Source organism: Oncorhynchus nerka, linkage group LG21 (genome assembly GCF_034236695.1).
Source record: "Oncorhynchus nerka isolate Pitt River linkage group LG21, Oner_Uvic_2.0, whole genome shotgun sequence".
Classification (NCBI taxonomy): domain Eukaryota; kingdom Metazoa; phylum Chordata; class Actinopteri; order Salmoniformes; family Salmonidae; genus Oncorhynchus; species Oncorhynchus nerka.
Genome location: NC_088416.1, coordinates 16,215,296 through 16,228,682, shown reverse-complemented (window position 1 = coordinate 16,228,682; position 13,387 = coordinate 16,215,296). Strand labels below are relative to the sequence as shown.

The window sequence follows — 13,387 nt, the reverse complement described above, 5'->3', positions numbered from 1 at the left end:
ATCCAAGCTACAAATGTTCCTCATCTTATTGATAGCTAAATAAAGAGGAAACCTGGAGATCTAAATAGATAATGGATCTGGATAGTCAGCAACCTACCCATGTTTGCATAGCTTTAGAGCATTTGAGCATTGTTGGGTCAAAAAAAACTATGGGAGCGGTAGGACCTATGTTAGCATTAGCATGCTAATCCAAATTATATTAAAAGGCTAGTTCAGCAGAGACAAAAAAAAATGTGTGTGTGTGTGTTAGTGTGTGTGGCAGGGCTTGTTGTGGCCTTATGCTGTGTGTGTGTACTTACGATGCTGGCCAGGTCCCTGGGCTGGCTCTTCTGACTGTGTAGACTCCCAATCTCAGTCTGGGAGCTCGAATGGGACATTCCCTCAAAGAAGGGCCTGGGTGACAACCACATAAAAAAACATATTTGAAACTTTCACAAAAAATACATACTTGATAACTGTGCTGAGGTGGGTGGGTAGTAGTGACACTAACTTGTGGACCCATTTAGGTAATGTTTTCATATTAGTCATTCAGCTGCAATTGTTTCTAACGTTTCTCCCCTGCAGCGACTTTCTTTTCTCTCTCGCTGATTTCATGTACAGTAACAATGCACAAATAAACTCCCCTTAACACTGAGGGAAATATGCGTGGTCTTCACTTTGACTAGAGTGTTAGCATTATATGGGACCCTCTGAGTTTAGCTGTACTCACAACATTTGTGCGGTCATATTTGAGTGTAGGTGTACTGGCGACATGATATGGGGCCCTATTTGAGTTTGGGTTTAGCTGTCTGTATTTGGGACATTTTGTGTGGACTTACTTCAGTTAAGGTATACAATACTGCTAACATTTTGCAGAACCTTACTTGAGTTTGGGTTTGGGCGTGCTGAGGACACTCTCGTTGTCCTCCATCTCAGGGCCGCTGTCACTCTGGTTGTAAACCTCCAGACTATCATAGAGCAGGTCCAGATCCTCCTCCACCTCCTGGGTCTGGTCCACTGGGTCAGAGTCCAGAACCTGGCAACAACAAATGGACAGTGAAATTACCAGTCAGTTAATCGATCAGTCAATCAAGCAATCAATCAAATCAGTCAATCTCTCTCTCTCCATCCATCAACCAATCAAATCACTTCCAAAGAGCAAGTAATAGCACACTGGCAAGGAATAACCCCTCTGACTGATGGAGTTGAAAGTTCAGAGTAGCATTGGTAACTCAGAAAATAGTTGTATACATACACCACCAGCTTTTTAAATACACCCACCCTGCTCACGAAAATGGTTTGCTCCTACAGACAGTGAGTCATGTGACCATGGCTTGCTATATAAAGCAGGCAGACAGGCATCCAGTTACTGTTTGATTGAACGTTAGAACGGGCAAAACAAGTGATCTAAGTGACTTTGAGCGTGGTATGATCTTCGGTGCCAGGCGTGCCGGTTCCAGTAACTCAGAAACGGCCGGCCTCCTTGGCTTTTCACACATGACAGTATAGCATCCAGTTAGCGGCAGTCCTGTGGGCGAAAACAGCTCGTTGATGAGAGAGGTCGAAGGAGAATGGCAAGAATCGTGCAAGCTAAGAGGCGGGCCACAAACATGCAAATAACGGCGCAGTACAACAGTGGTGTGCAAAAAGGCATCTCGGGACGCACAAGTTATCGGTCCTTGTCACTGATGGGCTTTTGCAGCAGACGACCAAACTGGGTTCTATCAGCTAAACACAAGAAGAAGCGGCTCCGAATGGGCACACGATCGCCAACACTGGACAATTGAGGAGCGGAAAAACATCACCTGATCTGATGAATCCCAGTTCCTGTTGCGTCCTGCTGATGGCAGTCAGGATTTGGCGTAAGCAGCATGAGTCCGTGGACCCATCCTGCCTAGTGTCAACGGTACAGGCTGGTGGCAGTGGTGTAATGGAGTGGGGAATGTTTTCCTAGCACACGTTAGGTCCCTTGAAACCAATTGAGCAACGTTTAACCTCTATACCTTGTAGCATCCATGCCACAAAGAATTCAGGATATTCTGGAGAAACGGGGGTCCGACCCAGTACTAGATAATAAACTGGCCACTGAGTTTATATATCTGGAGCCATACTGCTATTGTAACAACATGATGAATACATTTTCTCTACAATAGAAATGTGTTTTCTTTGGAAACATGACAGGTCTCAAAGGAGGAAATTGGGATTTTTCCATATTTCCCTTTGGAGTTGACAAACAGCTGCTGTTATTTGGAAAACTGTAGTTAGACTTATGAAGCTATGCATACATACACAGATAATGTTCTTTCAACTAGGAGAGTATTTATATTATTTGTCAATTAGTTCTGAAATGACTTGGAGCACATAACAAAATTGATTTATTTTAGAGGCACAAAAGATTTTAATTAATTTCCACAGGCCATACATTACCCGACTTGGTTGTCTCTGGGCCTTTTATGAATCATTAATGACCGAGATGAGACCAATTAAAAATATCAATTAAAAACTCACCACTAAGCGATAATAAATCAGCGTTCTGCTGTATATCTTGACATTTTTTGTTGTTGCAGGACAATATTTTATTTCCCCTCATATTCTCACTAGTTGAATATCTACATTTATTTTGACTCAAATAGTTTGTGATTGGCTTTTACAAACTATCCCAATGTCTGGATTGGTGCGGTAATAAACTAGTGCTGCAAATCAAGGGTTCCCACACCTCTGCCACTCTCATCAATTCCAATGAGTCATTTATGAGTATGTAATTATGATTCAATATATTGGCAGGTGCTGAAGCACAACTTTGGGTTAGGGAAGATGAACAATGTGAAGCACCGGCTGTCATGGACAATACATTTTCAACCGTTTTCAATCATTTATTTCGTCCGACGGCAGGATGCATGACAAAGCTGTGACCGGGGTCAACCAATTGGTCCCTAGAATGTCCTGTCAGTAAAATAAATGTGTTGATCTAATACTGCACATAATGAACCCAGCCAGCCCTGTACACATTGAATCATGGTGTGTCCCCCAAATGGCACTCTATTCCCTACATGGTGAAAAATGGGCCCTGATCAAAGTAGTGCACTATATATGGAATAAGGTGCAATTTATGACAGTTTTCTTTCCTATTTAGGTCACTTCCTGTTAGAAGGAGATGTAATATTGTTAAGGACTAAAGGACAGTGGCGCTCTCAGGACGAGACTGGTAGACAGCGAGTGAGGTTATGTTAGAGACTACAGTGGTATTTGGTATTTTTTTAGGATACCCATTAGCTGTTGCAAAAGTAGCAGCTACTCTTCCTGGAGTCCACACAAAACATGAAACATAATACAGAATGACATAATACAGAACATCAATAGACAAGAACAGCTCAAGGACAGACCTACATACATTTAAAAAAAGGCACACATAGCCTACATATCAATGCATACACAATAACTATCTATGTCAAATAGGGGAGAGGCGTTTATTTGAGCAATATGAGATGGAAGGAAGTTCCATGCAATAAGGGCTCTATATAATACTGTACACTTTCTTGAATTTGTTCTGGATTTGGGGACTGTAAAAAGACCCCTGGTGGCATGTCTGGTGGGGTAAGTGTGTGTGTTAGAGCTGTGTGTAAGTTGACTATGCAAACAATTTGGGATTTTCAAAACATTAATGTTTCGTATAAAAAGAAGAAGTGATGCAGTCAGTCTCTCCTCAACTCTTAGCCAAGAGAGACTGGCATGCATAGTATTTATATCTGATTACAATTAAGAGCCAAATGTGCTGCTCTGTTCTGGGCCAGTTGCAGCTTAACTAGGTCTTTCCTTGCAGCACTGAACCAAACGACTGGACAATAATCAAGATTAGACAAAACTAGCGCCTGCAGAACTTATTTTTGGAGTGTGGTGTCAAAAAAGCAGAGCATCTCTTTATTACGGCTAGACCTCTCCCCATCTTTACAACCATTGTAAACTGTCATGGTAAAACATTTGGATTCAATCTAAGGTAACGCCAAGTAATTTAGTCTCAACTTGTTCAACATCCACACCATTCATTACCAGTTTATTACTGGCCACCCATTCCAAAACAGACTGCAACTCTTTGTTAAGGGTTTCAGTGACTTCATTAGCTGTGGTTGCTGATGCGTATATGGTTGAATCATCAGCATACATGGACACACATGCTTTGTTTAATGCCAGTGGCAGGTCATTGGTAAAATAGAAAAGAGTAGAGGGCCTAGAGAGCTGCCCTGCGGTACACCACACTTTACATGTTTGACATTAGAGAAGCTTCCATTAAAGAAAACCCTATGAGTTCTATTAGATCGAGAGCTCTGAATCCACATTATGGCAGAGGTTGAAAAGCCATAGCACATACGTTTTTTTCAACAACAGGTTATGGACAGTAATATCAAAGGCGGCACTGAAATCTAACAATACAGCTCCCACAATCTTCTTATTATCAATTTCTTTTCAACCAATCATAAGTCATTTGTGTCAGTGCAGTACATGTTGAGTGTTCTTCTTTATAAGCAAACTGAAAGTATTTTGTTAATTTGTTTAGAGAAATAGCATTGTATTTGGTCAAACACAATTTTTTCCAACAGTTTGCTAAGAGCTGGCAGCAAGCTTATAGGTCTGCTGTTAGAACCAGTAAAGACAGCTTTACCGCTCTTGGGTAGCGGAATTACTTTGGCTTCCCTGCAGGCCTGAGGACAAAGACTTTCCTCTAGGCTCAGATTAAAAATATGATAGATAGGAGTGGCTATAGAGTCAGCTACCATCCTCAGTAGCCTTCCATCTAAGTTGTCAATGCCAGGAGCTTTGTCATTATTGATCAGTGGGCCTAGCTAACGCACCTAAATCAATTAAATGGATCTGTAAACAGAAAGGGTCAAAGTCAATAACCTCCATATATTTGGGACGTCATTAACAGATCTAATGGTATATACTTTTTGAAAAAAGAGGCTACCTAGACCCAAGGGTTCTTCAGCTGTCCCAGCACTGTAGTAGAAGCCTTTTTGGTTGGTATAACTTTTTCACAAAATGATTCTTTGAGGGTTCTTCGTTGGGTAAAAGTTCTACCTGAAAACAAGAAATGGTTCTCCAACAGGGACAATCGAAGACCACTTTATGAACCTTGTAGTATTCTACAAGCACTGGCAGATGAATCCATTGCAGCTTGTTATTCCTATAAAACAGAACAGTTGAAACATGCAATACTAACCTCATCCGTCACTTTGAATCTCTTCAAAAGGGCCACAAACTTCTGTTTGAAATTGGGTTGCTGTAAAGGAGATTGAGAGAGAGGGAGAAATAGAGTGAGGAAGAGAAAGAAAGAAAGAGTTTGATGTCAACAAGACTACACAAAGAACTACATTTTTATTAGGATCCCCATTAGCTGACGCCATGACATAAGCTAATCTTTCAGAGACGTCAGTGTAACCAACAAAGCTGTTGAGAGCGCAATAAATCACAGTAAAGTTAACACAATATACCGTGTGTCTAGTCTTCACGGCCAAATGTTATTACGCTCCGGTGTGGAGTATCCATTAGGTAAAGATCTAGGATAAGCTTCCCTTCCTCCAATCCTAACAATATTCATTCATTGGGAAAATGCAAAACAGAACCAAAATCAATGTCTAGGGACAATTTCACCCTACTCCTATTAATATTCTTATCTGAAGAGTGACAGCATCTCAAGTGTACTTGGCTACACCATTAAAAGTCAGTTAATGTTCACATGGCTTAGTGGCTTCGACCTCGGTGACCTTAAGTGACCGTGGCGTGTTGCATGATTCACCAAATGCACATTAGGTCATTGGAGAGAGCCAGACGTGTCATTATTAACAACACCAAGGATTATCGCTTGAAGCAAATACCCGGGCCTAGGGTAAAGGATTTGATAGTGTGCGTTATTTGTGATTTATGTTTGTGTGTGTGTGTTACCAGCTCCCATGTGCGGGTCTCAGTTTGTGCGTGTTGGTGCCTGCTTAATTTGTATCCTTAGTTGGTGTTTTAGTCTGCGTCATCTACACAGGGTTTTGGTCTAAAAGTGGATGTTGAACTCATTCCAGGACAACTCTCCTGTCACTACTGCTTAGCAAAGGATTTAGGATTTAGCAGACTGGAGACATCTTCTGTGCCATCCCAGAAAAGAACAAGACTGAGGAGCAGACCTAACACAGACACACCTTAAAGAGATTACAGCCGGCTCTTGTTGACTGCACCCATTTGCACTGGCTTGGAACTTTCTAGACAGCACACACACTAAACCTGAGCACACAGTTATCAGGAGCAAGGAATTGGGACTGAAAAACTTGATTGCATTTAAATGTAGTTTGTACTTAGAGTGCCTTCAGAAAGTATTCATACCCCTTGACATTTCCACATTTTGTTGTGCTACAAATTGGGATTCAAATGAAATTAATGGTACTTTTTTATGATCTATACAAAATATTTGGTAATATCAAATATAATTTTTTTTAAAAGATGAATGAAAAATAAAACTCAAATATATATTGATTACATACGTTTTCAACCCCCCCGGTAAACACATGTTACAATCACCTTTGTCTATTAATATTTTTTAAACACTTCAAGCTCCGTCAAGATGGTTGTTGATCATTGCTAGGCAGTCATTTTCAAGTCTTGCCATAGATTTTCAAGCCGATTTAAGTCAAAACCAGGCCACTCAGGAACCTTCAATGTCGTATTGGTAATTCCAGTGTATATTTGGCCTTGAGTTTTAGGTTGTCCTGCTGAAAGGTGAATTTGTCTCCCAGTGTCTGATGGAAAGCAGACTGAAGCAGGTTTTCCTCTAAGATTTTGCCTGTGCTTCGCTTAATTCCGTTTCTGCTCGTGGGCTACCCCTGCCAATAGAACTCTGCTCCGTTGTGCTCCGGCTCTGCCTACAACAAAATCACAGACTCAATCTTGCAAAGTTAGATTTGTTTTGGTTTGTTGCATTGAAAAGGGGCTAATATAATGTTGATTCAATCGCAGAAAAAGCTTTCATCTATATAGCGCAAACTAATGGGGCGAACTCAGTGAAGTTCAAATCTCTTAAGTCTCTGGCAGAATGGCATTTCTTCTGAGTGGCAGGCCTGGAGGAGAAGCGTGGCCACTCAGGGCTCTATGCTGGGGCTATTCCCATTCTAGCACTAAAATAAACTAACAAGCTAGGTTTGATGTGTATTTGGGAGGCTCCCCCATCCTTACCCTTGTCATGGATGTTGTACGAATCATTTTCCTCCGGTTTTTCTTTGGCTTCCTTTGCACATCCTCATCCTCATCGTACAGGTCCTACAAAAGAGAGAGTTTTGTGTCATAGAGAGCCGTGTTTTACAACCCATGGGAATGTACCTTTTTGTTCCAGCCCAGCACTAACCCACCTGATCATCAAGATTAGTGTAATCAGGTATGTTAACGCTGGGCTAGAACAATAAAGTGCAGGTCTGTGAGTTATAGATTGAGAAACACTAAGACAATGACATTTTGGTCTATAACTACAACTAGAACCCAGGAAAAATAGTATGCAGGGATTTACTGTATTGGTATACAGTGTGTATTTTGGGTTGTGTGACTGCAAATATTCATTACAGATCATTCGAACTGGAGATCCATCCCAACGGCAAACTGTAAGATGTACTGTGTCTCACCACTGGTTGAACAGCATCGTCGCTAGCTTCCTGCTCCGATGAGTAGCTGTCGTCGTCATCCTCTGAGTAGTTGTCCATATCCGGGGAGCGATCTGGGGTGAAAGACAGGAGCATAAGCTACATGTCAATTCTCCATTCACTCACTGTTAAACTTTGGAGAATTTAGCATGGATTTTAAGGGGCTAGTCCCATTGCTCCACTCGGAGGCTGTGAGCTACAAAGAGGTCAAGTAAGTTCAAATGCCTCTAATGTCACTCCATACTTCCTCAAGGACGGGAAAATTGAATGAATAAGTGGGTTCAGTAAATTTTTTCAAGAGATTTCATATAGCTTGCCGGCCATCTGGCTAATATTTCATCCTTGACAGATGATTTCATTTTGGGGCGCAGGCTGTCAGTTTCAGAGGGAATTCCTTTACATTAGTGCATCTGACATCTGTATCGTTTACTGGGCATCCATTTTGGCTCTGGGAGCACGAGGATCCTAAGGGAACATCAGGTGCCAGGTTGTAAATGCCTTAAGAATCACTGAGATTAATATCCTCCATTTTCCCTCAGTAACATTAGTCCTAATGTACTTAAGCTGTCATGGTTAGGGCTATAGGCCCCGGTACTAACAGTGGTCTGTGGACACAGGCAATTACACGGGCTACTAGTGGGTCTGTGGACAAAGGCAATTACACAGGCTACTAGTGGGTCTGTGGTGGGCTTAACGCACTTCAGTAAATAGACTTTTAAGTAGTGAATGTATAGACATCTCTAGAGTGACACAAGGATGACTGAAACATTGAGACATCGAAAGGCTACACAAAATACCTTTCTTTCAAAATCATTTCTTTTTTTTAGAAAAGTTAACCTCAGCCATTCTGTGTCATGACCTTTGTGAAAACGAGTTGTCAATATAGAAACAAATGTCTATTAAAACGTGCAATTGCCTGGGCCTCCTGAGTGGCGCAGCGGTCTAAGGCACTGCATCGCAGTGCTAGAGGCGTCACTACAAACCTGGGTTCGACCCAGCGTCATCCGGGTTAGGGAGGGTTTGGCCGGGGGGGCTTTACTTGGCTCAGTTATGCTCTAGCGACTCCTTATGGCGGGCCGGGCGCCTGAATGGTGTTTCCGCCGACAAATTTGTGTGGCTGGCTTTCTGGTTAAGCAGGCGGGTGTTAAGAAGCGCGGTTTGGCGTGTCATGTTTCAGAGGACGCATGACTCCATCTTTGCCTCCCGAGCCCGTTGAGGAGTGGCAGAGATGAGACAAGATTGAAGTTGGGGAGAAAAGTGTGTGGGGGGGGGGGGGGGGGGTAAATGCAGAGGAAATGGTTTCACTCACACGACTGTCAGGCTAAGTGCAATGTAAATATGCACTTTTTATGCAATTAAAAGCCCTGCGATAGTCCAGGGGGTGTACTTGTACATCAAGCTTGCTCATGCTACAAAAACAAGAGATAGCCAGAACGGCCCTTTGGGCAGGAGACTCGGACAAGGATACTTTATGCAATTAAATAACATTATGGCAAAAACAACTGTTTTCGGGATGAATAGCTTTCGTCAGCATGCGAGCCAAACACTTGATGACAGGCACTGGTTTCAAGGTCCCCACCTAAGGCTTTGGCCTTGGTCCCTGGCTGCCCGCTGCCGTCCTCATGGTCAATGGGCTGACTGGACAGGGAATACACGCTGAGCTCGGCCGCACGCACCGGCACCTCCTTCACGTTGCTATGGAGACCCAGGATCTGGGCTCCATCTGTCGGATGCTGCATCACCTAAACCCAAGTCAGGACAGAGAAGTGTGTGAGCGACATACAATGTGTTCATTGAAACAGAACAATGAGTACCTGAGTAAAATACATGAGCTAATGCAGGCACACACACACAGACAGACACACACACGACAGACACACACACACAAATAAACACAAGCCCATGCAGGCACACACACACACATTCATAAATTTGCAAACACACACACCTTAAACTGATGCACACAGTTTTTCTTAGAAACGGGGAAGCTTAATTTTCCTCCCCATGTTTTCTTCCCCATGTCTCACCAAATCGGATTTGTGCCTCTCACCTTGACAGAAACCCCATCACAGCGACGCCTCTACTCCCACCACCCTGCACTTCTCTACGTTCGCTCTAAGCTCTAGGCTGTGTACCAAATCGCATACGGTGCCATTTGAGAGGCAGCCCTGGAGTTTCATTAACCATCAATCACTGGGGCAGGTTGCATCGAAAATGAAAGCCCCAAATGTTCTCCAATCACTGCTGTCATTCAAACCCAAGGCAAAGCCTGACGGCACTTTGTTCACATAGTCACATCTCTCCGGAGTATGGCATGTTCTCTGTCATTCTCCCCGACATGCTGTATTATTCAGCCGTTTGCGGAGGCGAAATTGTGAAACTAATTGCAAGTTTATTGCGGATGGAGACCTGAGGAAATGTAGCTATGGTAGTCCTGTAATGTGATTGAAGGAATGGGGAAGCATGCCTACATCCGGGGGCATGGTGTAATGTTGGCTGGTGGCTGTTTGGAATAGTTCATGGATGTGCATATATGTTACGGCCAGTTAATTAGTTCCTTCTTGCTTTGGCAACTTTGAACTTAGCACAGACCTTGCTAAAAATTGATTCTGAATTGGAACTGGTAGAGCAGCCTGATCTCATAGACTAGACGTAACATAATAGAGGTAAATCAAATTAGTATGATATGTAACCATACCAAATGCAACACAAGACAGAAGGTTAATTAACGCAACTTACTACTTACTACTTTTAAGCTACTATGCAACTACTTAGCATGTTAGCTAACCCTTCCCCTGTATTGAACATTCGAAACATACTATACGAATTGCATTTAGTAACATATCAAAGAAATTGCAATGTGTAACATATCATGTGAAATGGATGATGGACATCCACAAAGTAATACATATCACACGAAACATATACTAAATGGAGTGTTTTGGATTTACAAACAGAATAATATGAAATGCTCAGAAACCAGGATAAGTGGAGTTAATATGAAATGCTCTGAGACCAGATTAGGTGGAGTTGTCTATGCCTCCTGCAAACCAATAAAGGTTGGCTATGTGTTGAGGTATGAGTGTGTATTGGGGTATGTGTTGAGGTATGGGCCCTGCCAGAGTGCGAATTACACCTGTTTTGAGTGCACGCGCCTACCAATAAAGACATCATTTAAACTGTAAAATGAATTACCTTTTAATGTGGCATAAACACAACCAGTCATGATATTTTCATCCGATTGCCAAACAAATCTCTTCAAAAAGTAGGCATGTTCGTTCACTCTAAAATAATTCCAGCATCCAAACTACATACTCGCGCCATTTTATGAATGGAAATAGACATCTGTTACAAAACACCAAAAAAGTGTGCCTAATGAGATTCTGCGATTGCTGACAAATTGAGCTTTTTTATAGCCTGAAAAGTCGGGACACCTTAAATGCATTGGAACGAAATTGAGCAAATTGAGCTTCTTTGTAGCCTGAAAAGTCGGGACACCTTAAATGCATTGGAATGAAGGCTATTTTTATCAAGGACGTATGGCAAACAAATGGAACATTTTTGGAAGTACAAAAGGAAAATCTATGCGAAAAGGAGCTCATCTGAAGCCGAAATTCAGCACTACTGGATGGACAGCGCCGCTACATGGAAATACATGGTTTAAACCATGACAAAGAGGTGGGGGTGTTTGTTTCATAGGAAGATTTTATTTTCATATTTACCACTGTAAAGCATATTTACCACTGCATTTTAAATTAATAAGAGAATGGTTAAATTAGCATTTTTTAGAGACGCCTAAAAGTTTGACTTTCGTTACATTTAGGGGAGCTAACGTCTCATTCAGGGGGGCTGATGCAGTTATGATTTAAAAAAATTGTCACAAATATTAAGCTGTTGCCTTTACCTCTGCCATATTGATGACGCCCACAGCTAAGGTCTTATACCCCAGGATGGTGCGGTTTTTATATCGCTTCCTCCTCTGCAGCATGATCTGCAATCGGTTGGCGTCCCTTTTGAGGAAGTGGGGATACTAGGGGGGACAGAAAAGGGCATTACAGGAGGTTACATCACACCTTACATCATGTCTGTAACCATGACAACTTTTTTCTTCAGACAGTCATTTCTTTGATGCCTTCAGACCCGCCACCTCAGATGGGCTTTGAATGCCAAAATGAGGTGTGGGAAATACACTAGAACTAAAAAGGGGCTATGATGTTTACATAGGCACTACCATTACTTTAGCAAAAAGCGCTGTACATCAACCGTTGGCTATTGAAAATATGTATTTCAGTCACATAACGGATCACTCTTTTTGATACTATGATATAATAGTTTTGAAAGCTGTGTTAACCTGGAGTGAGAAGGTCAGCTCAAGGTCAGTCTCCATCAGTCCATCTGGAGGAAGGACATACTCGTTGGACCTCAAGATGCGCTTGGAGCCCTGTGGAGGAAAATGTAAAGAGAGGCACAGAGAGAGTTAGGGATGTAACAATGACTGAAACAAAGACATTTGGTGGTAAAACTTTGACTTTGCAATGCTCCTTTCCCTGAGAAACGTGTATAGAAACTCAATTCTAAAACTCACACATCCCTGTGTCAAAGAAGGAGCGTTTGCCAATGATGCCTAGGGCTTAGGGGTTGTTTCTGGACAGGGTCTTGGAGTTGCATGTTACCTCAGTAACCTACTGATCCAGCCAATTTAAAGGAAGACTCAGCAATATGATGTAGATACAGAAAGCAAACAGCATAATGGATCAATTTCTGCAACAACTTAGAGCACTGAAGCACAAGGCATTTCTTTGGTGCCCTCGCTGTCATGCTGTGAACAGTGTGATGCGAACACGTGCACAGATACTGTGTGTGACTGTGAGAGAGCATCTCACTCATTTCAATATATCTGGTGCTGCTGTTGGCAACGTCATTTCTTTCCCGAGCATGCTCTATCATCTCACCCCATACCCAATACAAGCTTGCTTTCATCATGTATCAGTGGCCGTGTCTGAATACCCATACTTGAATCCTAAAAAATGACATTTTATGGTATGTGACATTTCGAAAATCAAGAATACTTTAAATGCCTGGATGTTATACTCATTTTGGTTTTGACAACAGCTGACCAATTAGATATGGGGATGCGCTACCAAAATCAATGAATATATTAAGAACGCCAAGAGTGTGCAAAAGCTGTCATCAGGGCAAAGGATGGCTATTTGAAGAATATCAAATAAAATATATTTTGATTTGTTTAACATTTTGTTTTGGTTACTACATGATTCCATATGTGTTATTTCATAGTTTTGATGTCTTCACTATTATACTACAATGTAGAAAATAGTAAAAATATAGAAAAACCCTTGAATGACTGGTGTTCTAAAACTTTGGATATGCGACTTTACGTCTTCACTGAAGAGAAAGAAAATTAAGATGTGTAATTTCTGTTAATTTAATGAGATTGTGTTAGATTACATTTTTTCCCATGCATCTTTTTTAAATGTAATTTATTTAGTTAATTTTGTCTTCTCTTTATTTTTTACTGAAACCTATTTTAGAGAACACTCGTCTTTCATTTAACTTATTCTGTCCCAAGATGCACAGAAATACAATAACAATACATCAAAAATGACAAAAACAGGGTGTCTTTCACAACACATTTAGCTAGTATCTTAATATTGGTAATTTCATATCGATTATACATGCAAAAACGCTACATTATGCAATTTATTTGGTTACTCATGTTTAAT

At 41.6% G+C, this 13,387-nt stretch overlaps 1 protein-coding gene across 4 annotated transcripts in view; it reads right to left on the bottom strand.

The window, feature by feature from the left end:
* si:ch211-126j24.1 (phosphofurin acidic cluster sorting protein 2) overlaps positions 1–13,387 on the bottom strand; it is a 93,645-nt gene that overhangs the window by 30,797 nt on the left and 49,461 nt on the right. For all 4 annotated transcript variants that reach the window (XM_029625036.2, XM_029625038.2, XM_029625037.2 and 1 more), the window contains exons 3-10: positions 11,998–12,087; positions 11,551–11,676; positions 9,226–9,388; positions 7,629–7,720; positions 7,189–7,272; positions 5,195–5,254; positions 864–1,015; positions 300–393 (exon numbers count right to left, since the gene is read on the bottom strand). In XM_029625036.2, coding sequence (XP_029480896.1) covers positions 300–393; positions 864–1,015; positions 5,195–5,254; positions 7,189–7,272; positions 7,629–7,720; positions 9,226–9,388; positions 11,551–11,676; positions 11,998–12,087 — 861 coding nt within the window. The remainder of the gene's footprint in view (positions 1–299; positions 394–863; positions 1,016–5,194; positions 5,255–7,188; positions 7,273–7,628; positions 7,721–9,225; positions 9,389–11,550; positions 11,677–11,997; positions 12,088–13,387) is intronic.